The sequence below is a fragment of the Spodoptera frugiperda genome, chromosome 7, assembly GCF_023101765.2.
Source record: "Spodoptera frugiperda isolate SF20-4 chromosome 7, AGI-APGP_CSIRO_Sfru_2.0, whole genome shotgun sequence".
Classification (NCBI taxonomy): domain Eukaryota; kingdom Metazoa; phylum Arthropoda; class Insecta; order Lepidoptera; family Noctuidae; genus Spodoptera; species Spodoptera frugiperda.
In genome coordinates this window covers 8,373,241-8,400,125 of record NC_064218.1, presented here as the reverse complement: position 1 = coordinate 8,400,125, position 26,885 = coordinate 8,373,241, and the positions used below count along the sequence as shown (strand labels likewise).

The 26,885-nt window shown below is 36.3% G+C and overlaps 2 protein-coding genes and 2 non-coding genes across 4 annotated transcripts; 2 read left to right on the top strand and 2 right to left on the bottom strand.

Annotated features, from left to right (window-relative positions):
* The first annotated feature begins 68 nt into the window (after nt 1-68).
* LOC118266219 (trimeric intracellular cation channel type 1B.1) lies at nt 69-10,791 on the top strand. Its single transcript, XM_035579615.2, has 7 exons — nt 69-413; nt 6,405-6,561; nt 7,906-8,078; nt 8,524-8,623; nt 9,065-9,185; nt 9,450-9,617; nt 9,890-10,791. The coding sequence occupies exons 1-6, from the start codon at nt 293-295 to the stop codon at nt 9,603-9,605; spliced, it is 828 nt and encodes a 275-aa protein (XP_035435508.1). The 5' UTR covers nt 69-292; the 3' UTR covers nt 9,606-9,617; nt 9,890-10,791.
* Nucleotides 1,083-1,154, bottom strand: Trnap-cgg (transfer RNA proline (anticodon CGG)). Its single transcript has one exon. It is a non-coding gene; the product is annotated as a tRNA-Pro (tRNA).
* A 986-nt stretch (nt 10,792-11,777) lies between the features above and the next one.
* Trnap-cgg (transfer RNA proline (anticodon CGG)) lies at nt 11,778-11,849 on the bottom strand. The gene has a single exon. It is a non-coding gene; the product is annotated as a tRNA-Pro (tRNA).
* Nucleotides 11,850-13,956: 2,107 nt separating this feature from the next.
* Nucleotides 13,957-26,573, top strand: LOC118266424 (UDP-glucose 4-epimerase). Its single transcript, XM_035579877.2, has 8 exons — nt 13,957-14,163; nt 21,980-22,236; nt 22,747-22,860; nt 24,333-24,509; nt 25,472-25,652; nt 25,777-25,865; nt 25,981-26,173; nt 26,404-26,573. The coding sequence occupies exons 2-8, from the start codon at nt 21,997-21,999 to the stop codon at nt 26,499-26,501; spliced, it is 1,092 nt and encodes a 363-aa protein (XP_035435770.2). The 5' UTR covers nt 13,957-14,163; nt 21,980-21,996; the 3' UTR covers nt 26,502-26,573.
* Nucleotides 26,574-26,885: the final 312 nt, after the last annotated feature.

The following is a 26,885-nucleotide window of genomic DNA, read 5'->3' as shown; positions in this document are numbered from 1 at the left end:
AAATTCTAATAAAATTGATAAATATTTGACAAGAGTTGTTTATAACTAAGCAACCTATCGCTCAATGCTAATCCCGGGCACAAAACGAGATGGTTTGTCGCGTCTGACCAAAATAATTATAAGGCGTTCATATTGGTACATAACAGTGAGTACGGGCTCGCCGCATCCCAGTCTCGCGGCTACTTCGCCCGCGGTAAGTCGCGGACGCGCGTCACCGTGTCACGCTATTGTCGGTGTTTAGTTGTGCAAATAATTGACTGTTCTAACGTGAAATAAACTTAAATCTATCACCATGGATCCCGAAGCCTTCTTGGACCTGGCCAACCAGGTCATTAAACTAAAAATGTACCCATATTTCGACATAGCACATTCTTTATTATGTGCTCTTGCAGTCAGAGAAGATTTGGGATCTGGTAAGTGGTATTTAATTTATTTTTAAATAAATCCCGCCAATACCATAACCTTGTTGTCACACTTCCGCATCCTTTAATGTTTTTTTTATTAATAGCTAAAAGGTAATTTGTACGGAATGTTCTAAAATAAAAGACACCTAAACGAGTTTAAAAATAGATTGTTCCCGCAGCATCTATAGCCCGAATAGCTCCAATATCAGCTAATGTTGACCGAACACAATATTATTTGCATAAACACAACATCAAAGGTAATGGCAAAGCATCAAAAAGGAAAATAATTATGTAGGTATCTATTTCTAAACAAGTTATTTCGGTTCCCACAATTTATCGTATGCATTCCTATCAACATCTTATCACTGACGTGGTCGCCAATAATTCGATGTTGTAAAAAATATTATAACAAACTAAAATACATATAATATTTATAAATGTTATTTACCTATTTCGTGGTTAGGTTAGGTTTTAGATAAGAACCTTACATAAAACTAGATTTGCTGTCACATTTGAAAGTTGTAATCAAGCTCGCTTCGACATGTTACAGTTAGCCCACAGATGGCGTTAAATACAAAAATTGAAATGATTCTAGAAAAAGTTATGACAAAAAAAGAATATGATATGAAAGCTTTTCGAGTAACAAAACTGTGTTTATTACTAAAAGTAATTTGCACCGGGCTCGTCCGGGATTTGAACCCGGGACCTCTCGCACCCGAAGCGAGAATCATACCCCTAGACCAACGAGCCACATTTGATGTCAACGAATTTACGGATCAATGTCCACAGCTAAGGATATTACTAAAAATATTACATTTTCATGCTTAAAATGTATGAAATTCAACCAAAATATTTACAGAATTAAATGTAAATGAAATCAGTCTTAAATATTTTTTTTTATTTAAGTATCTGAACTGAGGGCTACACTCCAGAGAGCCAAGCGGAGTTTTCCAATGTAAACACGTTAGCAAAAAATGGGTTCCTAACTGCTTGAAAGCTCCGATCCATCATTTACTTTTAAAAAAGATAATAATATCATTATCAGAAACATACATAATATAGTGCCTACCTAACAACAGGAAGCCTATATATCAAAATAATGTTACCTGCCTTCCCACAAACGATGCATAAAGGAAAAGGATAGCAAACATATATGCGTTACATATTCACATCCTGTACAGCCATCAAATATACTACGAAATATTGTAAACCACAAGGCAATAAGCTTTACCTATCTACTAAAATTCAATCTTAAAAACATAACCCTAAAGTTGCATATTGAGTAAATATCTCAAATTTACAGGGAAACATGATAAAGATTTAGTTTTAAACGCACATTAAAGACATTAAGATTTAGTTTTAAAGACTGATGACTGTTGATGAAGCGAAAGAAGTGTGTAAGAACCGTGGCAATTGGCGTTCCATTGTCTCTGCCTACTCCCATGGGAGACAGGCGTGAGGTTATGTTAGTTTTAAACGCACAATAAATCGGTTAACCACCTCAAACCACGTGTGGAGATAACCTGCAACAGTTAATGCCACGACACCGCTTGGCAGGAAGCCAACTAAACACAGTTTCTCTTATGAAATGAAATGACAGACGCGGGTCGCATAGCAATTTATTTTTCTGTCTGAAAACTAACCGGCGTTATTTTTCCTAGATTAAAATAGGAAGTAATTGATCTGGATAGAAATACAACCAGACTATAGATAGTGCTATTCTAATAGGGATGATGAATTGATGATGGGGTATCAAAATTAAAAATCTATTTATTCCATCAGTTAGGCAATGAAAATCTATTAGGTACGTATTTTTTTTATTTTGTCATATAGGTAAGATAATAATTCTGAAATAAAACGAATCAAAGTTACGTCCTTTCTACGTATAGTACCTATCATGCAATATTTCAAATCGATATAGGTACCTTCGAAACTATCCATTTCCGTAAGAAAATAAAAAATACGTGTCTATTTTTTTAAATTAACGAAAATAATGATAGGTACCAACCCACCTATTCAGGTTACTCTAGATAACCTATCTTTGCCAATTTTTTCCAAATTAGGTCAGTATTTTTTGCCTGAACGAGTTCCACAGGTCCTCAACGTTTTGTAGTTATACTAAGTTATAGTTGGATGATGCAGTATAATAAATACTATGTTTACTACTATGTTTAGTATATGTAGGTACACCTACGTAGGTATATGATGAGCATACGTGCCTAGAATACTGTCGTAAATCTTATGACAGATGTGCTCGTTATAAAAACCGAGATAAATTAACTACACAAACGCAAATAGGTACGTCGTCCGTCCCAATTTGAAAAAATTAAACTTTACTATGTGAACTGTTACCTAAATATAGGATTACCTACTGTGATTATCGAAGAAACAGAAGACGAACTCTTGCTTTTTTCTTACTGTCTACCTACGTGAGTACATACCTAGGATTTGTTACATTATCAAAATAAAAAAGCTTTTTACCCGACTTCATCACTGATGTATTAATCCGGAGCTGCGGACTACCTAGCGGGTTTACCGAGGCTCCGGCTCGACAAGCAGGAGTAGGAACGGGGTGGTTTTTAGTCAGTAAGACTCTGACACTCCCTCTCGCTTTGCCCTGGCGAGAGAAGTCATTGGATGATTTTCCCAACTGAAAAAAAAAAAAAAAAAAATGTGTTACATGAACAACAGACGGATTATATAGCAAAGTATTTATTTCTTTATTAAAAGGTACATGTTAAAACTTATAAGCTAGTGTACACTGTACAGTCCAACAAAACTATACTTAAGTATATCTAGTTTGTCTATCGGATCAAGTACCTAAGATATTAGTTACGTTTTCTCTAGGTAGGTTCTCAAGAAATAGATGTAGCGAGGTCAGTTACCAGCAAACACGCAAGCACATCCATAATTACCTAGGTGCCTATATTTTTTGCAATGCAACAACGAACAGCAATTAGAGTTGATTCAAGAACAGTTAGCTGTCCCAATCGGGCAGAAAAGAAACTAATTTGGATTTTGTACACAAAAGATGACCGTCTCTACAACCACTCTGCGTGTTAAACCGCTAAGTAGACTTTAACAACTTAAATACGTTCAGTGGGACTGTTTGCAATGTCTGCTAATTTAGGTACACCAAGCAGAAGCAGAGTACTTCCCATAGGTTTGAGTAAATAGTGAAAGAAGAAGAAAATAAAGAAAAACAGTTTATTTGCACCATTATAAAGTTTGTATATTATAAAGTTGGCTCCATTAAAAAGCGCTGATCGCTTACCATCAGGTGACTCGTTTGCTCGTTTGTGCAAAAAAAAAAAAAATAGTGCTCAGCTAAAATGCCGTGGCAAAAGCACAACGGCTTGAAACACGGCGCTGATTTAGGTGAAAAATTAAGTAAGTATGACCACAATCTTCTGACAGGTTCGGCTATCGAAATAAGTATTGACGTTTTGGCAGTTTTTGCAGAAAAGAAACTGTCGAACTAGACTAAACAGAAAAATATTTTAAGCGACTTCGTACACTTTTAATGAATGCTGAGTTATACGTACACACAAATAGCCAGTTACTACCTACTAAAAACCAATCATAAATGACAACATCACTAGCTTTATTGCTAACCACCTTTTAATAGCATTCACATGGACCTAAAAATATTGGAATAAGTTAGTATACATCTGACTGCACGTTATCAAAATAATAATACTCTACATTTTGAATCCCAGATTTTCTCTATCTGAAGCCGCAACTGAGGATGCCACTTTAAACAGCTTAGAAATAGGAGCTGGTTTCAAATAGGTAAATAACATTAAGTTCTTTCTTTGTAGGAGATGGATTAAAATATGTAAATAACATGAAATTATTTCTTTGTTGTACAAGGGAAAACATTTTAATATCCTAATTCTTCTCCAAAATACCTTAGTAACTTAAATTCAAAAAAATAAACACAATGTAACGTAATAGGTTGACCACAATTGACAAGTTAAAAAAAAAACAAACTAACAAAAAAAATGCTGTTACTGTAGGGGTAGAACGGCTAAACGTACGGGCGTACTGCGCATGGTGACCTGTCATTTAGGTCACTGAACACACACAACCTTACCTGGTAGGTACCTAATACCTACGTATTTAGTTAGAGGTAGACATACTTAGATGACTCGCAATACTCGTGATGACTGTTTTGTTATCCATTTTTTCCGACAATGACCACTTGTTATTCAGCATGTTACGGATTTTGTCCTAACCGGAAAATTCGTTATCCAGTAGTTAAACCACGGTTCAGGTATTACTTTTATAAATCCAATAAGGAAAAATCCGCCTATTGGATTTGATTCGTCTAATTTGATTGTTTGTAGGACATATTATACAAAGCTTCTGGTAAATATTACACCACATAGGTGTATCAACGGTTTCAGTTTAGGCAAGACACAAATATTTATATGATTTCCAGATAGTTACAGATCAAAGCGAAACGCACAAACAACCTATTATTTGGTAGACAGCTAAGCAAATGAAGATTGATTCAGTACAGAGACTGTACAAAAGAAATGACTTTACAAGAAAGCATAGGACCATTTTATTTTTGTTTTGTTCGGGCGTATACCTGACAGCGGTAGGAGACACCACCGTCCAGCTGCGGCTCAGATATTACGCAAGGGTCCTTTAGGGATGTGATCTAGACACACGGCAGTGTGTCCGCCAAGTTCGAGCAAAAAACCGACACACCGGCCGTGGGTTATATTACACGAACCATTTCGGGCCAAGTTCGACCCACCTATAACTCAAAATCTATTTTATCTACGCATATGAAATTTCTAGTATCTGTCGAGATCTACTTACTTATCTAAAATACAAAATTTCATTAATGTACCTTTGTAGGTTTTGAGATATTGACGTCAGAAAATCGCTATTTTTACTATACACTCACTGACTGACTGACCACTTCCAATGGTCGTATTGACTTGAAATTTGGCATGGAGGTAGGTCTTTAGGTCAAGGTAAAGGAAAAAATCTGAAAATGGCCAAGTGTGAGTCGGTTTTAAAAATAATGAAGGTGTAAATTCATACCCCTAAGGAACTAAAACAAAAAAATTATCTATATCTTCCAATGGTCGTACCGACCTAAAATTCGTTACGAAGGTTTGTATTTAGTCAAAGTAAAGTAAAATAAGAAAAAAGAAAATAAACCTTACAAAAATAAATGAAATCCCACCCAAAACATAAATGTGAAAGGCTGCCAAGTTCGATAATATTGAATGCTTCGCCTATAAAAGAAGTGAGATCTAAATAAGTACCAAGTTCCATACACAGACCTCAGTTAAAAATGATATAACTTGGCAAGTTTTAATAGAAAATTATATACTTGACTCATTGCGTTTAGTAGGTTTATAACAAAGTGTGTGAAAACTTGCCAACTTGTTATATCATTTTTAACTGAGGTCTGTGTATGGAACTTGGTACTTATTTAGATCTCACTTCTTTTATACGCGAAGCATTCCAATATTATCGAACTTGGCAGCCTTTCACATTTATGTTTTGGGTGGTATGTAGTTACAAAGATCTAATAGCTAAGCTGTGAAACTATGGCTGATGAACATGCCGATACCAATGAATAAGATTGGTGGAAGTCAAACGCATCCACTGTATAGCTTAGCAAATCTCTGGTAGAAAAGCACCCTTATTGTCTTTGCTCGGACTCAACCTGCATACTCGTATTAAATAACTTGGCTGACATTCCTAAGTATAATTCCTAACAAACCTAGAACCTACATTTAGTAATCCGTACTCATAGGTACACATTTAAGAGTCCAGTCATGCAATCAATCTACCTAGCGGGTTTACCGGGACTCCGGCTTGACAAGCAGGAGTAGGAACGGGGTGGTTTTTAGTCAGTAAGAGTCTGACACTCCCTCTCGCTTTGCCCTGGCGAGAGAAGTCATTGGATGATATTCCGCCTGCAAAAAATAAGTCATGCAATCAACTAACTCTTCATGTTGGCTATTCCAGGTGCACAGGCGTTCTCCCGCAAGCACCCCCTGTCATGCTGGCTGTCCACAATGCTGGTGATCTTCGCGGGCGGCATGGTGGTCAATGGCCTGCTCGGGGAACCGATGCTAGCCCCACTTAAGAACACACCGCAGCTTATTATTGGAACTGTCACATGGTTTGTATCATTTATTTATTCATCTATTTTTTTTAAACGTGGCCTTATACAAATTCTTCTTGTTACTCATGTGTAATGTGTGAACCAGCTAGGCTACTCTTTATTTGTCAATTCGAATTTAAAGTGTTTTTGGACATCTTTCGTTGGGCAGACTATAGAAAGTCGTCGGGTGCTTTTAGCTCCAGCAGTTGACATTCCCCTGTTTGGTTTCCGTTTGCAAAAATGGGGCTTAACAAATTACTGTACTAACTCATTTCATATCTAGTATTACAAGAAGTTCTAAAGATATGTTTCCTACGCAATGTACCTAGGTACTTAATAAACATTGTGTATTTGTAGTCACACAAATGGCTAAGTCATAAACTAGACGTATGGTGTCGTAAAATGGAATAGGGCCATAAGTCTTAACAGCTGTATTCAACGTCGTCCAATAATAATTCTATTACACTCTAAGGCCAGTAAGGCACACCATTTCGTGGGTTAAGAACTGGCATTAGCGTAATGGCAACTACTCAAAAAATTGTCTTAGTTAATATTCGTTTTTTCAATCCCCATATTTGTATGTGCCGAAAAACTGGAACGATGTAGTGTGTAGATTGCTTAGTACAATAATAGCGCATAAAAAGAAAAGAAGTTTGTTTATTGCTAAAAGGAAGTATTTCTACTTACAATAATCTTGACATTATTTTGTCAATAAAGTTATGAGCACAACGATTGTAACTCGACTTACGAGCGAATAGGACACCGAATTATGCCTTCAATGTAATCAATGTAATCGCTCAAATGGCGTATCTTGTCATACGTTATTAACGCAGAGAGTTTGATTTTGTAGCCTTGTAATTTTTCTCCGTGCCAAAAAAACGTAAGGGTGGGTTACGCTACTATTGCACTAAATAATTAAAGTAATGCAGTCCGTTATTATGACGTAAGTCGGACCAGTTTTAGAAAAATATATATTTTTAAATGAAACCGATTAGCGCGTTCAAACAAACAAACAGACAATCAAACAAACTCTTCAGCCTTATAATATTAAGTATAGATATAGCAGTGCCCTGGACTAAGCTAAATAAATCTGCAACAATTTTTAAGCATTTTTTGCTTTTCTTTTTTCTTGATAGGAAAATTATCCAATGACTTCCTGCCCTGTCTCTCAAGCCTTAAAGGGGGATTACCGATGCTATAACAGCGAGCCCATGTTTAGGAGCCCTTATGATGACGTTAATTTTCCTAAAGTTGCTGCCAACTTTTGAACGCATCCTACACGAATAAAAAAGTGAGGAAGTGATTTTTTGGACTTTTGTAATTTCTGAAATGAAATGAAATATTATTTTTAACCAATTCCAGGTACTTAGTTTTCTACACACCATTCGACGTGGGATATAAAGTGGCGAAGTTCCTACCAGTGAAGGTAGTTGCTTCAGCCATGAAAGAGATTTACCGCGCCAAGAAAGTCTACGATGGAGTCAGCCACGCCGCGAAACTGTACCCTAACGCCTACGTAATAATGATCATTGTTGGTGAGTACGATAGTCTAACTCAAGTACTTAACTACCCTAATAATAAAGTTCAAAGTTGGATATGGTGATAACATGTCATGACCTTTTTACAGGACTTGTTGTTTCGCCAAAAATTGCGATAAAACGATTTTTAACCTTAACCCCCCCCCACTCCCACTTCCTGAACTCGGATGGAGTGGAATTTATTGTTTCTTAATTTTTTGGCATATTCTCTTTCATTTCCAATAGGTTTCATTCTACTATATTTTTTTGTTACTTTTTACCTTTATTAAAGGTTTCGACACTGGTCTTTTTGTAGTTCAACTTGCTAAGGAACAAATACTGAACCTGAACTGAACTAAATGAAGTGTCCCTCCCAGATGTGAATGCCCCCAGTCAAGACTAGTCTTTTACATTCCAAAGCCCTGTATGTATGTACTCATATTATGTGAAATGTCTATTCCAGGTACCTTGAAGGGCAACGGAGCAGGATTCACTAAGCTGGTGGAGCGACTGATCCGTGGTGCCTGGACACCTACTGCAATGGAAACCATGCAGCCTAGCTTGTAAGTATCTACCTTGGTTGGTGGGTCATATATTTTTATTGAGTAGGTAGATGGCGCCTCAGGCGATAATGGATCTGTAGGTTTAAGTGAGCAAGGCTTTCATTGCGATCGATCTTAAATTCTAAGTTCAAATCCAAAAGCTTTAAATGACTGAAAAAAATTGGCTTGATATGAGAAAACAAGTCGAGAACAAGAACAGTTGGTTTAACTCGTTATTACGAGTATTTTAATACTCATGGCAATATGGAAATGCGGTGGAAACGGAACCAACTAAAATTACGATCTGACGCCATAAATCACACATAATGTTGCAAGCAAAATTAGAAACTTCTTACAATACATTGATCGCAAACCTATTCAGTATTTCAATACAAGGGCATTACATTCAATATTATGGTAATTTCCATCATTTCTAATACAATTCTAACTTTTCAATTTCAGCTACACGAAGGCCTCTCTGGTTGCGTCCATTATTTTCGTGCTAGACAAGAAGACTGACCTCATTTCTGCGCCGCACGCTCTCGTGTACTTCGGCATCGTGATATTCTTCGTATACTTTAAGGTAAGCAGAAGCACATCATTGAAATTGCCATTGCCAAAAAGTGAATTTATTTAATGCTTTAGATTGAAACTCCTTTTTTGATGATGACTAAAGTGTGTATAAGGCCTCGTCTCCCCTAGGAACATTTTGTCGAGCCACATGTGGGTATCCCTGGAGACATCAGACGATGTCGGGCGACGTTAACAGTTTTATCGACATGAAAGGATTGTCAATTTAATTGTTACAAGAACATCGTTTAAAGAATCGTTTTATCTTTTCTTTCAGCTGTCATCAATTCTCCTGGGCATCCACGATCCCTTCGTGCCCTTCGAGAACTTGTTCTGCGCGCTGTTCCTTGGAGGCATCTGGGACTCACTCGCCAAGCTGCTGGGCAAGGGACAGCCCAAGGAGGAAACCAAAGATGCTAAGAAAACGAATTAGCCAAATTAATAGGTATGCATTAGTTTTACCTCTTCAAATTTTACGGTATAGTATGTGTGTATCTTGTATAAAGTGTCGTCTCTGATATTTGTATATAGATTTGAGTGTCAATCATGGACAGATGGACTTGCATTACCATAGGACTTATAAAAACGTTGCTCACCTAAGAACCTGAGCAGGGGAACTTGTATAAGACATAAATACTTTAAATACTTTTGTAACCGATATTACCTTACCTACTTACATAAATAATATTATTCATTTAATTCCATTTTCTTTTTCAGGTCGCATTTTATACTCTGCAACATTTGCGCTACGTAATCAACTGACACCGACAATACAAAATGCGACGGCTTATTCATAAGCTTAAAGAAAGGACACAACAAAAAGGAAAAACAAAAAAAAAATTGTAAAACCCTTAAATCCTAAAAAAATGGCACAACGACCAAAGTTTGATTTCATTAGATGTAAGAACCACTAGTCGTAATGAAGTTTATAAATGTTTTTGTTACCTATTTTATGTGGAATGCGTTTTATGTTAATTTAGAGTGGGTGTAAAAATACCTGATATTTTAGTTACTGTTCCTACATATGCAACTATTTGCCAAAAATTGTGATACATTTAGTATTATCCACCTTTTCGTATCGATTATGCTAAAAACTTGCCATAATAATTGTTGTTTTAGCTACAAATTATAATAATGTAAGCATAATAAATATATCTATTTAATTATTTTGTCCAATGCTTGCTACAGTACAATAAATATTAGTTTCCCTGAGTGAAAAAAATAAAATAAAGTATCGAGCATTGTAATTTTAATTCTACTTTTAGTTCACGAAACGAAAATCGACTAAGCCGACCTTCCTTTATAAAAAAAAAACGGGAATTTTCCAACATGGCCGCCTTTCCCGCGTAAGATAAAAATTCATGAATAAATCTTAACAATTCGCGATGCGATGAAGAGCATTTTATTTATGTAAATACGTTATATAATATCAAAATAAATGCATTATTTATTAGGATAAATAAAATTGTGATTATTGTACGAAAGGTCTGACCGAGTTGCGGGGTGCAAGCAACGAGGATCACATCTTTCAACATGTTAAACTTTCATGACATTAAAGCTATTCTATTCATTGATACTTGGGTATGCTAAAGGAAGCAATAAATTGTTTTTATTATAAAGATATGTCGTTTTTATTCTTCGCATTTATTTTTCCCTTATTACTTCGAATTTCTAGTCTTAGTTTGCCAATCAAAAATGGCGGCTGTAGATAAGAAACGATCAGAAGGAACAACAAGTTGAAGTTGCAATGAAGTGGTCACATTCGTGAATCACTTGTAATCTTTACTTGGAATCAATTCAATATCATCATTTCAAAGGATGATAGAAAAACTGATGTTTGGACGATTAAATTGCTAATGCCTTTTGATAAAATAAAATATTATTCAACTTTGATTAACGTCATTGATAGTTTAATTGGATAAAGAAAAATACATTACAATAAACTGATACAATCTTTGATTATTCTAAGAAAATAAGTGTCCATGCATACGGAAAATGAAATCTATGTAGGGCTGCGTGCACTGCAGTGTAATTACTATGGAGTAAACTGGTAGGTACCTACTCACATTTATCACAAACCTATGCATTCTTCTTTCGGTTGTCGTAAGAGCCGACTAAGATACTTCACATTTAGTAGACAGCAGGCAGCTCCAGCAGTACTCTCTGATAAACCTGAACCTTTTAAAGCAATCTCTAACCCGTCTACTAACTGTGGTAAACTCCGTTGTGCAGGGAAGATTATTGTTTGTGACTCGTCCAGCAATGGATTATCACATACTCGTCATACCGTCGTATAAATATTTGTAGGCATCGAAGCCCCACCACCTGTTGGTACCTAATTAGTAGGCAGCCACCGTAGCCGAAGTACCATACCACCTGTAATACCATGCATACTAGTTACCTAACTAAAAACAAATTGATACAAAATTTTCCGATTATATTCAGTTTTTATTGGAACGACGATCAAAACCTGTCTATCTACAAAAATATTTCAAAATATAAACGAAAACAAATCTTAACTCACGTTATTGTTTAAGAAAATGCTACGAAACCAAAAAATATAAGTCAATTTTCCCAAGAACTTTTACAAGTAACAAGGGAAAACGGGCTCGTCCGGGATTTGAACCCGGGACCTCTCGCACCCGAAGCGAGAATCATACCTCTAGACCAACGAGCCACACTGACATGTTTGAACAACCCTTATTTTCCAACCCCTAGCTTGTACTACCCTGTATGTTAGTTTTATAACTGTAATAGACTTGATTTTATCAAAAAGCTTTTAAGTAAGGGTCGTAGGGGTGATTTTGAGAAGGGGGACAGCTTTTTTATTCAGTCTGAGTATCGTGCCAGACTGTACATTAATTATGAAGTGCATTTTGATGGAAAATACGTGTTCAGTGTTAAAGTAAGTATAAAAAAACAGAATAAACATAATGATTGTGTATGCAAATTCCTGGTTAATAGTGACATTAGAAAACTGTAACGTGTTTTGTAGTGTTCCGGAGCTGTGGACTACCTAGCGGGTTTACCGGGGCTTCGGCTTGAAAAGCAGGAGTAGGAACGGGGTAGTTTATAGTCAGACAGAATCTGACACTTCCTTTCGCCTCGCCCAAGACGGGAGAAGACATTAGACGATTTTCCTCCCTTAAATAAAACGTCTTCGTGTTATTAGCGCTTTCGTCCAAACGACTTTAATTTTGATATTTTATACATTGTGGAAAATACAAAATAACACGCGAAAATTTATTGATAGATAGGAGATAGGTAGACACCCGGAGCTCCGGTAGCAGGTTATACAAATTTATCAATTTTAGATTTAGATAACAAAATAAATATTAACTTTAAAAATCACAGCAACGTATCAAGATTGGGTTTATCAAAAATGTATTTTGTGTTGTCAATTGATAGGTACGTGTAACTCAGGTAGGTACTTTTTTATTTTTGCTTTAGGTACATACAGCAAGCTAAAAAGGGCGTTTATGCGCTACGAAATTACTTCGTTACCTCCTTATTCCAAACAGTTTAAAAAAGTAAAACACACTTTGATAAATTAAGCTTAAAAACAGAAGAAGAGCTGTCCGAACAGTTTGACGTCCAAAAAGCATCGATCGATCAGGGTCAAGGACTTTTTAAAGGGGCCCATAACATACGAGTATGCCTCGAATCTACCTCATAAAATAATAAGATGGGTATTTCCAATTCTGTCAAAAATACTAGTCTACGAGTAACTTTTACTCAAAGAGGTAGACGTGCTAGACAGGTCATGTTTTGCTCTGACTAGACAAATATGACCCAAATACTAAACAAACGAGAAGCTACATTCGAAAACACCCATTATAATTCAATAAATTAAATCTAATTTATCAACGAAATCTACTTACACGGTTTTTTGTTACGCGACGGTATCTACGGCAAAAAACCTAATGATTGATGATAGCTAAGCTAAAAATAAAAAATATAGCATTTTTTGTTTACAGTTCCGTTCTGTGTCAGTATTGGTGTAACGGAAGCTTTCCGATGTAGGAATGAGACGCCAAGTTTTTAGATAAGTTACGGTATTCTCATGTTTAGCATAGATTGTATGTATGGCTTGTTATGAGGTCACTGTCGCTGGCGGGCCGGCCCCAATCACACCGCTGCGAACGTTTGTGTTTGTAACTGGGAAATTCACGCTCGAATTCAAAGAGGTAATGGTTAAGTAATGGACAAATACTCAAACGTCACTCAATTTTAAGACGCTCTCAAGAATAGTTCTGTCTCTATAAATTCTTTATAAAAGACAGAGATAGAACAATATTTAAGTTACTTAAAATTGAGTAACTTTTCAGTATTCGGGCGTAAGACTTTTCTTTCTAGACCACTTTTGTAACTATAAATAATGGTTCTTAATGTTTATTTCCAGATCTCTTAAATTACATACGATCATTCTCATCACGAACTTTTTTGTCTAAGAGAAGATAAAGGTACTTTCAAAATCTGCTCGGAGCTGTTCATTAGTGCATAATAGTGCAAATAGAAAGAAATAACTCATTAAAACCAATAATCCTCATTCGTTACATAAATTACATTCGTGATCTACCAAGCTGAATAAATTAGAGATGCTATCAATAGCTATTAGAAAGTGTTGACAGTAAAACGTGAGATCACACTCATTCACATGTATTGTAACCCTGTAATTATAAATGTGAGTGTACCCACATTTTTTGTTATCGGTGAAAAAGTTTGATATTATTGATATCCGCGATGATAGGACGGTGTGATCGCAATCAAGCAGGTTGCAAACCACATCGGTGACGTCGAGGCGTGAGACACCAAGCAATGCCGAGTATCGCGCGGCCACGGCTTCCAACCCGTCAGATGCGCGTGCGACTCACACTAGGCCTGATCGCGCCGCCCATTTTATTTAACTTAATTTTAGTTTTAGCTTAGTTTTAACGTAACATAGTGTTAATTAGTGTAACAAACGTTTAATGGGAATAACAATTTAGAAGGTGAGTCTTGAGTTATTTGTTTTTTTTTAACGGTGTTAGAAAGTGAGCGGCTTTCTGTGAAAACAGTTAGTTGGATGGGAGTCTCGTCAGTCTCGTGCAGACGATGTGATCACTTGATTTGTGCCCGTCTTCTATACTAGTAAAAGATTAAAATAATAATAATAAGTACTTGAAAGTAACACTGCAATAAATTCGTATGAATTCATTTATTGTTTTCCTCATTTTGTGTGTACGTAACGAAATATTTTCGAACAGGTGAATGACACTGCATTGCAGTTTCTTTTTAATTTGAAGTCGATCAATTAAATTGTTTTAAGACATGGTTATTGACTTGAAGGAAAATAGAAAATGTATTTTGGGTAACAAATTAAAGTGATTGTTTTTTTCTCATAAACTTCTATAAATCTTAAATGTATAGAAGTCTGACTAATTCAAGTTATAAAACATTTATTGTTATATCTGCATAATAAGATTGATCTTTCTTTTTAATTTTTCGGCTCAACTAGTTTGACAGCCATACTCATCATCATTTAGGTAGTTAGGTGCTTAACTCCATCCTTAGTTATAGTTTTTGGAACAAAATCGTTATTAAGGAATAGTTTAACTAATCAAATCATTATATGTCTCTGAGCACGGCAGTAGGATCATCAGCTAGGAACTTAAAGTATCATATCAAAGAGGTACATACTTAGATATCCTCGTGCTATTTCTGTCTTATAGACCTAAATATAGGTAGACCCAGGTTGTCCCAATCCTGTTGCCTGAATACTTATACATATTTATTTGTTATTCAATGTTCAGTGCTGTCTTTTAAAAGACATTTTATAGCGCACAGCTCAAAAGTAGCTTACTGTATGGATCTTCGTTAATCCTCAATAATAGGAGTTTCTATCATGGACCCGTGAATATAAAACTAGGTAGGAATTTCTCGTAAAGATGCCAAAGCAATCAGTTTACGTTAATTATTTAATGTTTTCTTGAAATACCATTAATTATTTATTTATTTATTTTACACTTGCATTTAAACAATGGTGGGTTAATGCCTAGTGGCAATATCTAACATTCAACCTTAGGGTGATACAGAGAGACACAATAATAGGTGTAACAGTTTGAAGTATTGTTGAGATCTTTTAACATAATTACTACAAAGTATCTACAATTAGTAGATACTAAAGAATTTAATGTATTATGCAGGCAGTAACAAGTTAGATGGTCAAATAAGCTCCGTAATATAATCATCTGCAAATATGCTCTATGCACTATCAACGTCGTGGTAGTTCGGAGGTTTAAGACGCCCGATTCTAATGCATGAGATTCCTTCCTTCTTCCTGGGGGTGTAATAAGAGCCGACTTTCTTTGATAAACCTGAACCTCTTAAACTGCGATTTCCAATAGCTTTTCCAGTCCACTATCCCAGTCATGGCCTGTTTCAGATGATAGTCATACGTAGTTCAGACTAATTGAGAAAATATCACGAGTCTTCTACTTAATAATTATTGTTTTTTTTTTTATATTCTATTTATATTGGTTCTCCACAGGCCCTTGGTCCGTGTTTATAACCTATACCCAATTGAAGTTATTTCTCTAGTATAAATGGTAGTTTGCTTCTTATAACACATGTTTGCGTAATTTGTTTTCTTACTTTCGATTCGCCTCGTCTTTGCTCAGGTTGAGAAAACTATAAACCAGTTTTGTATAGAAATAATAAACCTTGTCCTAAAACGATGCTGTAAATCAAAGATTTTATTGCTATAGGAGGTACATGAAGACGTACTTAATAGTAGAATTGCACATAGTAAACTATTAATTACCTAATGAATATGGAAAGCCTAGTGATCATAAAGTCACCAGACCTACGTCATTTAGGTTACTGCTAACAAAAACTTATTCGAAAGTGGTGAAGAATTCCCAAGTCATAATCTCAAACAGATTAAGCTTGTATATTTTAGGGAACAGTGAGTAGAGTTCCCTAATTTAAGAGGATCTTTCGACCAGGCGAGGTGATCATGCCTGGTGGGCTTTCTGCCTAACTGTTTTTCGTTGGGATTTTCTATCCATGTTATTCCACATGTATTCATATGTGCGATGTAGGATTTATGTTTGATATTTTATAAGCTTCAAATCAAATATTTAGGTTTTAATTCACGTACTTTAATCCATAGCTAGGTATCTATAGGTCTTCTACGTCACTTTAAATACAATAGTCAACAGGATTCCTAAGTTTAAATGAAACCATTAGCCCATCACAATAATTCTGTAATAAAAACTGCATTACTGCGTGCGTGAGTCAAGCTGAACGGAAGCATCTTGGGTTGTCGTCATGCGTTATAAATTATTCATTTAATAAGTAGCCATTGGATGATCATCCTATCCGTTTTCTTAGAAGGGCTGTTGAAGATTTTTAATTTGTTTTTCAATATGGCGGTCTGGTTACAGATGTTTGAAACAAAAAATAAAAGGCTTCTAACGTACTGAACGTACTGGCATACATACCTATTTCATTGGAAATGTTTTTTTAAAGTTGTGGTTACGATTATAAATTATATTTGTACATCCTTGGTGCCTTAGTTTACACCTTTATATTTGTAGATTTTGGTCGTAAGACTTTTTGCAATTGAAGTCAAATTAAATCAAATCAAATTATTTATTCACATAATACAGGTATATTTTTTTTACAAATAAGTAGGTATGGAGTACACTGTATTATTAGGTAGGTACCTAATTAGATGTAGAAGAACGATCAATAATGATTTATACATATGTATAGTCTCTTCTCTGAGAACATTCTCAACGATGCTTTCCCACTCAAAATTAATCAAAATAAATCTTCTATTTGCCGTTATCATTAAGAGATTCATTACATCACCTCGGCCGACGCTTGAATGTATCTTATTAGTTTGAATAAATTAGGCATGCAGACAAAATCAGCATGGCAAATACGGTGCAAGTAAGAAGCTGATCTTATCTGGATCGTGAGACACTTGGTGAGACGCATGGCATTAAATTAAACGGTAATCAGGACAAGGGGGTAACGTAACTGATCTACGTATAAAGATTGTACGAACCCGCTCAATCGATGAACTAAAATGCAGGCTCGTAAACAATATTTACCGAAAAATTTCTGACCATGTAATTTTTGGCCTGGATTAAAAACTTTATTGAAACACTCACAAAGAGGCCACAGGGATCACCATGATGTAATTAAGATAGATAAAGAAAACAAGTTCATAGTTATAAGAATGCAAAAGTCCTTTGATTGTGAAGTTCTTGGGCATTTTAAATGTCTAATCAATATGGTCAGCACATCCAGCTAAGCAAAGTACCTACCTAGGTATCTGTACCTATTAAATAACAATTCGTCTCGACCTTCCCGTTTTAACTTCAAGCATTCTGTAACTGGGTAATACCGAACTGCAGTGTACAAGTCAACAACCTTTGAGGAAAATAAATTAAGACGAACACGTGGAACTTAAAAAAAGCGTATTTTCCCTAAGTACTTAAGGTAAGGGGTTATTAGCAAAGGCAACTGTATTTTATTTTTTAATGTATAACATTAGCTCCATGTTCCTTGCTCCTGTTGTTTCTGTATGCGTGCGGGGTGCATGAACTCAATTATGGCGGCAGGACGTTGTAAAAAGAGTAAAGAAACCAAGGAGTCTTTAACTCCTTGCATCATGCGTGGATACTGGCTAGTAATTATTGTGGACTCCGGTTCTCCGGTACCTACTCAAGGCTTGGGAATTTCCTTTTTTGAATTTTTATAATCGTTTACAGATGCGATGGGATGTTTTGTTTTTGTTTTAAAGTTAGCTATGAGATATTAAGTAACTTTTAGTTTGTGTTTTGCTACAGTTTAAAAATAACAACTTGGATTTAAACAACGCTTTGTAGACGATGAATTGGTATTATTTCTACCTACACATAATTCTAATACATATTTCTTTTACCGTTCCGTAAGCGTATAATGCTTATGTACATATATAATAGCTCATCAATTTCAATGGATAGGTATAGGCATAAGCATCTGTAGGTCATCATATGAATGGAATGGATCGGTTAGTTGTAGAAAAAGGTTGACAATGTAAGAAACTGACATCATAGAAGGTAACTATTGAACCTTCTAAGAGTAATTTTCTATGAATAGGCATAAGTAGAAAATGTAACCTTCAAGGTAAATAGTACTTTATGTATTTAAATATAAAGTATGTACTACAATGACGTCAACGCGGAAAGGCTTCTAAGAAATACCACTTACACGGTTCTGTAGATAAATTAAAAAGTTTGATTGATATAAAGTACCTATTAACTCATCACTATGATAATTGGCTGAACGGTGAACGCACGAATGTTTCCGATAAAAGCAATTTACTCACACATTGAATATTTTATCACGATTTATTATAATATGATGTAATTATTCTCAGATATCTGTAAAATCCTTCGCGGATATCCTCTTTGGCTATTTTTTTAATGGGACAACCCGCCATGATCTCCCATACCACTGCAACTCCTGTAGGTAAGCCAGAATCTACAGTAGTATAGTATACTTAGTAGATACAACCATGAAAACACCAGAACATTGAAGTCTGGCGCGTCCCAGGTACATGATGACTGTCATGGATCCCGAAAGATAATATTTTCTGATTTATTTCGTATTAGAGGAGAAGAAAAAGAAAACGATAGTTTCACTTCTCCTCGGTGAATTTAATGCAGGAGTCGGAATGACTTAAGCCTAAAGGCACAAAAGAGATCCTCTTTAGCTACCTCATAACTTGTAAAGTTAATAGGTCGACTCCTATAGTTAGCTCAGCCGGCTGAACGTAGATGCCGACGACCTTTTCACTGGCGACCCTGTAGTAAAAAGGTCAGAGACTAAAGTTTCAATTGCATAGCTCTTATACTTTAGATTTTATTGATATCTAAAATACCCCGATTTCGTCACTCACTCACTGATGATCAACAAAATTCTTAAGGTACTTCCTGAAGTCCTAGAAAACTGAAATTTGGTATGTAAGCTAGTATTAGTACCCAAACAACAAAAAAATCCTAAAACTTGGAACTTTTACCCCCAACCCCTTCAAACTAGGGGGTGAAAGTTTGTTCGAGACTTCCGCAACTTTTGACGCTAGAGGTCTGAATGCGGCCGCGGAGGGGTAAAAATCTGAAATAGGGAAACTTAATTCCCTATTTCCTGCTTGAGATCTGAAAATTATACACAAGTACATAGAACACAAACTTTTCATCAAATCAAAACATTATCCTACCCAAGTACTTAGATATGAATAATATTACTACACTTCACTTCGGTAAGTGTTTATTAATCAACCTATACTTTTGAACATAAGCATCGTAAGTATAGTATGCGCCAACGCCCGCCGCCTGACCCCCTCGTCCCCGCGCAGTAGCTAAAAATAATCGGCCCGTCAGCGAGCGCGGCACCCGAACGCGGGCAGACGCGCGAGGGCAGACGTCGTTGACGGTTGTCTCGTTGAATGAAAAGTTTTCGGAATATTTCGGTGATTTAAAAGTTTGCTATCGCGGAGAAAAAAACCATTTGCCTAATATTTAATTGTTAGTAGTTTAGTAGGTAAAGGTTTAGATACTAGTGTTTTAATTTTCATTGATAAAAAGTATTAGGATTACGTTTCCAATTTTCTTATAAATTTAGTAGTTTAGTAGGTGAATTTGTCGCTCATTTTATCTTTCTATCATAAGAGTTTAGAAGATTGAATAGATTTTTAAGCTCAAGCCCATATGACGAATAGCAAAAAGTCCGTGCGGCCGACTCGCCAGTTCAAAAGTATAGGGTTAGAAACTTGGCTCTACACGGGATCTGATTACTTTTTGACAGTGCGAGCTATATGGTCTCGTCTTGGCAACATTTAACATGAAATGTTTTTGTGGGATCTAGAATAACTTCATAACGAGTGGTACCTCTACATCACTCGTTTTGTTTCCCGAAAAATTAGTTACAGTACCCTTAGTACGAGTTTGATTTACGTTGAATAAAAACGAAACGAGAGAACATTCGGCGCTCTGATTGGCCGGCACGAATGAAACAACCAATTAGAGCTCGTTGGCCGTAAAACAAAGTCGCACTAAGCCCTCTGATTTTCGAATAGCCGACAACACTCCAGTAGGCACTTGCTGCGCACAGAGAGACCAATAATTCCTCTAAGATTAATAGTCTACTAAGACTAATAGTCTTCTAAGACAATTTAATAGTCTTTTTACGTCTCCAATAAAACCCTATCTCTACACGAGAATCGTCCCAAAACGACTTGCTCTTCAAGTGTCTATTTAATAGCTATTCGTCCTTTCAAGTTTCAATGACAGCTTGTAGTTAAAATTGCAACAAAGTACAGTCAGGTGTCGCTTAGGTTGTATTGTGCAAGCAAATCCTTGATGATTGTTTAGTAACACCGAGTTAATTGTTTGTTGACGACAACATGGCCACGTTTTGTCTTAGGATAAAGTTTGGTTTGATGAAACAGCAACTGCGACAAGTACCTACCTAATAAATGTAAAGTTTTGGCACTGCATACCTATTAAGTTTATAATTAAGTATATGACAATGTCTCAATGTCTACATCCTAAAGACGATGAAGGTTTTTATCGGAGCTATGGGAACCCAATCTAGGTCCTAAAGTATACAACGTGAAACAAAATACCCATATACATCAAGAAGCCCTGAACAATACAGGTTGAATAGAGTCTCTACACGAAGTTTCAGCTTAAAATACGTTTAAAAAAAATGTTTGTACCTAATACTTGGTATCGCATGGTTCTTTATTTTAAATCATACAAACGTGTCACAACACTACAGGGTTCACTCACGAGTATTACGAAACATTTCTTCTGTCAATCTGATCGCCTAGTAACTGTCTACCTAATTTTGAATCACGCGGCGGCGCGATTTTAAAAATTCATAACTTGGTACCATGAAAAAATGAGTTTAAAAAACCCTTACTGTATCGTTTGTTATGTTATCTAGACGCCGTGTACTTGATATGTATACCCCCTTTTTGTTACACGTTGTATAGAGGTCATTTCATTCTAAAAATATTTGCGCAAATCCCAAAAAAATCCGCTCATAGCAGGTACTTAAACATTCTTACCACAAAAACCTCAAGCGTTCTTCAGCCTTTTCGTAAATATAGGAAATGTTTGAGGTCAGAATCTTAGCGGTGTAATCGCAATTATAATCGATTGACCTTAACAAATGATTGATTAAATAATTAACAAACATTTGAACAATCGGACGTAGAGAATCGGAGTGAGACGTGATCGAATTAAGGATGCCCATGACGGATCACGAAACGAAGCTGTAGATGGCTAATGGCTCATTGTTTTACATCAATATAATAGGTAGTTTTTGCAATAGGAAGTCTGGCCTACAGATGCATATTGCATATATTTTATGTTTTAAGACAAAAGGCAGAACTCAGAAGCACAAAGAGAAACGTATTATTTAAGTACATAAACTTCTAAACGGCATTTTTGATTCATTCATTTTCTATATATCAAATAATTCATCGCTAGTCGAGCAAGCAAATTCTTGACAAGGCAAACTGAATTAGCATCTGCACCTGTCCATGTCTGTAAAAGATTAAACATATAAACTCCGTGCCATTAAATGAATAAGTATGTCAGTTTGACCATGCAACTATTAGCACGTAGCTACACTTGGTATCATGAGAGAAAACCTCAGGGTTAAAAAAAATTAAAGTCCTTCTAGTATACCAACATCACGTTTTAAAACTCATAGGTAAATCTAATATTTTTTTAGTAGTTAACCATTTTTTTTCTTCCACAGCATCAAAAGCAGCAAAAATGTCTCGATTCAAGACGATACTGGTGACTGGCGGCGCAGGATACATCGGCAGCCATTGTGTGGTGGATCTCCTGGAAGCCGGCCATGATGTGGTGGCTATAGACAACTTCGCCAATGCAGTGGGAGACGACACTGGGTCCCCGGCCCTACAACGCGCAGAACAGATCACTGGCAAAACGATTCACTTCTACAAAGCCGATTTGCTGGATAAACCGCAGATCAATGATATTTTTGACAAGGTAAGCATGTTGATTTATATGGAATTAAACTCTACAAACTTCTTGGATCTGTTTAGTTTTAGATCTTGAATGCAGAATGTTTAATCATCTTTCTCTTATGCACCAAAACATGAACATGCGGTAACTTCAGTTACCTACATAACAGTACTCTCAACGGATCTTGGCAGGTCTGAACTACGTGCAGAGGGCTGCGCAATAAGTGTAAAGGGTCAATTGTATTTAGAAATGGTCAATCTCTACCCTAGATGGCCGCCCCCGCACCTCGCCTCACCATTTGGTTCTAAAAAGACTTATTGCGCAGCCTTCTGCACGTAGTTCAGACCTGCCAAGATCCGTTGAGAGTACTGCACCTAAAGTAAACTTCTGTACTAATGACGTACATCTAGTTCAAATTATTTCCAGAAAATATTGTCTAGGTACTTAGTATCTAATCACTATATTTTGAACAAAAGTCGTATTTTGTGTTTGTTCTATAGACTGACAAGATTATTGCGACAATTTTGGTTACAGCACCCCATAGACTGTGTAATCCACTTCGCGGCGCTGAAGGCTGTTGGAGAATCCATGCAACAACCGCTACTGTACTACCAGAACAACCTTTTGGGAATGCTTAACTTGTTGGAGGTGAGTCTCACTAACATTAAAATAATACAGAAAGAAACTACAGAAAGACCTAGGAAAAAATGTTGTTTGCCGATGAGTTGTTTCCATACCAAAAAGATGACTCCTGCTGTTCGCTAAATTTGGTTAAGATTAAAATGCAAAATAAGTGATTTCTCGTAGATTTAAACAAAATTTATTTGCCGAAGGCCCAAAACATGAAAAACTGATCGGGATGTGCTTGCTGCAACTAGCACATAGTATGAAGATGTTTTTAAGTGAGGAATATCATCCAATGACTTCTCCCGCCTAGAGCGAGGCGAGAGGGAGTGTCAAACTCTTACTGACTAAAGACCACCCCGTTACTACGCTTTAAGCCGGAGCTCCGGAAAACCCGCTAGGTAGTGCGCAGCTCCGGACTTAGTAGGTAGATGGATGCAAGATGTGAGATTGGAAATGTAAAAATATGTAAAATATTCATTCTTTCTAAAAACGAATATGGTGTCATTAATAGATAGGTACGTAATTGTTTAATGATTTTTTGCTAGATAGGTGTCGGTTAATACAGTTGCGAGATTTCGAAATTGATACGCTTTTAGATCCTAAATTGATAGCCAAATCAATTTAGCATCTGTGTAAATTTATTTTAGCAATATCAGCAAATCGGTTTTAAATGAAATGTTGGCTTACTCATAATCGTTATCACAGGATATTTTAATTGATATCGGCAAATACAAATATTTCTAGTCAATTGATTTCTTATTAAACTTATCAATTTCGATCTATTAAAGAGGAAACAATTGTTAAATTACCTAAACGAGCTTTGAAGCTATAACTTTCTGTTAATTGCACAAACATCAACGAAATTCTTTGAAAATAACCTAACTTAGCGTCTCTTTCAATTTAACCCATAAATTTGGGAACACCCTGCTTATCTACCAGGCAATCGCCTACATCTGACTAAGACTGACTCCGGAGTCTTATCCTCAACTACGTGAACTACTTATACATATCTAAGTAACTGCACTTTGCTCGCACTTAAACCACAGAATACTACTTAAACTGGCCAAGTCCAGTAGAGTCGTAGAGTCCCATTACATTTTACGACATGAACCGTTGTCCAGGTGTGCAAGGCATTGTACAATGAAGTAAACTTTCGAAGTTTGCAAACCAGCTTGGTACATGGCCTAGCAGATAATAGGTATCTTGTCCTAAAAAGTCTTCAGAATAAACAGATTTGAAGCAGGATTTTTTTAAACGCTGCCCTACACTAGGATTTTCTCCTGTATCGTGGGTGCGTTTACAAACATACAAGTTCACATACACATGACCCAGACCCGAAACAACAATGTGGATCACACAAAGAATTGCTCCATGCGGGAATCGACACACTTTGCACGGCAGCCGGTCGCCCAGCCACCGCACCAACCGTGCAGTCAAAATAGAACATAGGGACTCTAAAGGAGAAAATTAACGCTTCCAATTTCAATTTCCAGATAATGAGATCACACAACTGCTATCAGATGGTATTTTCCTCATCGTGCACTGTGTACGGAGAGCCGGAGTACCTGCCAATCACTGAGAGTCACCCCACTGGTAGCATCACCAATGTGTACGGAAGGACCAAATACTTCATTGAGGAAATGCTCAAGGATCTAAGCGCTGCTGATGAGGTAAATATCCTTTTGACTGAGACATTCATAAATTATGTCATTTTTTATCCGAGGCATAATGTAATGTTATACAATCGATGCGACGATGTCATAGTAGCGATTTGTATATTTTTGGTTTATCGGTGTGAACGAGTATAGCCCGTCTGGCTCTATAGACAAGTTCCTTGACATCATCAATAATCTTTTAAAAAAAATACCCTGGCCATCAGGAACAGATCCACAAATGATCACATATCAAATATCCTGTTAATTTTTCGCTTCATTTACTTGACTTCTTAAATTTATACCTAATTGTTGAAAAAAAAAACGTACAATACAAAATAGAATAATACTTTATAATATCGCCAGTGCTCTCACCTTTACGCTAGACGGAAATACATATATTCTAGTAAAGCTAACTGGTCAATTAGTGCGCTTTCTAAAAGGTAAGACTGGTCTCGTGTCACAATACCGGTCCTATTCATCCTATTGGCCCACTGCTACGAATGCCAAGGTTGAAGGACGCCATATTGCCGCCATAATCGTATCTGTCATCCGTGTCAATCGAATTTATTTTTAAACTTATTTTTTAATTCGACATTTAAATGCATTCCATAATCAATCTGTCCATCTTATTGATTGCACCTCTGTCCAGTATTACGTAATATTGAACGATATTTTTAGTTTTGTGTGATTATTTTAATGTGATGGGATTAAAATATTTTTTTATAATAGGTATTGAGTTAGAGGTGTGACCACCAGGATGTAGAACTACCGTTTCCTAATTAATTCATTTTGTTTAAAAAAAACAATGCATTAGCGGACTTGTTGTTTAAAAGAAAAGACATTACTGACATCTTTACATAGGCCGAATTTAATTGAAATTCAGCAGCTTGCGTAATACTTAAAAAACTTAATTAACATATAAATTACTTTGCACTCTTGTTTTTAATACACGCTTGTTTACTTTCTCTTTTCTTTAGAAATGGAATATAATATGCCTTCGGTACTTCAACCCGGTGGGCGCGCATCCGTCAGGTCTGATCGGTGAAGATCCTACCAAGGAGTTCACTAACCTCATGCCGTTCATGGCCCAAGTGGCGCTCGGCAAAAAACCTGTGCTTACTGTCTTCGGCAGTGATTATAATACACCTGATGGCACTGGTAGGTTGATTTTGTAATTAAGTATTTAATTTTGGTTTCTACCTTTTTCTAAGAACTTGAAGTATAGTTATTTCAATGTATTCAGTGAAAATCAGAAGAATATAATTACTTGATATGATTACAGGTATCCGAGACTACATTCATGTCATGGATTTAGCGAGTGGTCACGTCGCAGCACTTAACTTGCTGAGCAGCACCCACGTGAAACTAAAGGTAATTAATATACATAAACATAATCAAACTCCTCAAAACTCTACAGCCTATTAGAAAACTTCCGATCAAATCACTTAAATAACCATAACAAACAATAACCACCTTTCATTTCTAGGTCTACAACCTGGGTACCGGCAGAGGAGTTTCAGTTAAAGAGCTGGTGGACGTATTTGAGCGAGTAACGAACACTAAGATCCCTTTGAAGTACGTAGCCAGAAGACTGGGGGATATCACCGCCATGTGGGCGGACGCTAGCCTCGCCAAGCAAGAGTTGGGATGGTCCACTAAACTGAGCATTGAAGAGATGTGTAAGTAGACCATTTGGACCAATAGTAGAAAAAACATAGGTTCATAGTCTTCTTGGTCATGTGTTTGTGAGCTCAATTTTTAATGAAGTAAGGGTCGATCTTTGTAACCGCTACAGTGAATAAGATTTTAAATGTTCTCAATAGGTTCAGCTTTTAGTTGTGCTTAGAATAACACAAATGATGTAATGTTGCGTAATATTTTAATAACTCAGTACTGTATTTGTCTACAGGCACTGATTTCTGGAGATGGCAGACCATGAACCCGGACGGATATCCCAAGAAAAGCAAGAAGACGAGCGTCATTGTGAACGCGAACGGAAACAGCTAACGTGGATTGCTGGGCGATCCATATAATTATTTATAGTTCATTATTAAATAAGTGACTGCCTACTATTTATTACACGTTGTTTTATTTGGTATACAGATACTACTCGAAAGAGTTTATTTCAGTTTTTATGGAATTGGGGAGCAAAGAAGCAGACGGATCACCTGATTAATGGTAATTTTAATCACCGTCGCCTAGGACCAATACCTGAAGGGTTACAAGTGGGTTCGGGAGGAAGGTTTTAGACTGATTAGTCCATCGGCAAAATGTGACGATGTAGTTTATTGTTCGTCAATAGATTTATTTAGACATAGTTTTTCGATATTTGATATCAAAAACAAACTTCAAAACCTTACAAGGTAATCACTACAAGGACTTGTAGGTACT

Excerpts from the sequence above, each read along its gene's own strand:
- LOC118266219 (XM_035579615.2), top strand. The coding sequence starts at position 293 with ATGGATCCCGAAGCCTTCTTGGACCTGGCCAACCAGGTCATTAAACTA. Across the intron at positions 414-6,404 it reads CAGAGAAGATTTGGGATCTG|GTGCACAGGCGTTCTCCCGC; the intron begins GTAAGTGGTATT and ends TGGCTATTCCAG. Across the intron at positions 8,624-9,064 it reads GAAACCATGCAGCCTAGCTT|CTACACGAAGGCCTCTCTGG; the intron begins GTAAGTATCTAC and ends TTTCAATTTCAG.
- LOC118266424 (XM_035579877.2), top strand. The coding sequence starts at position 21,997 with ATGTCTCGATTCAAGACGATACTGGTGACTGGCGGCGCAGGATACATC. Across the intron at positions 22,237-22,746 it reads TCAATGATATTTTTGACAAG|CACCCCATAGACTGTGTAAT; the intron begins GTAAGCATGTTG and ends TTTTGGTTACAG. Across the intron at positions 25,866-25,980 it reads GCACCCACGTGAAACTAAAG|GTCTACAACCTGGGTACCGG; the intron begins GTAATTAATATA and ends TTTCATTTCTAG.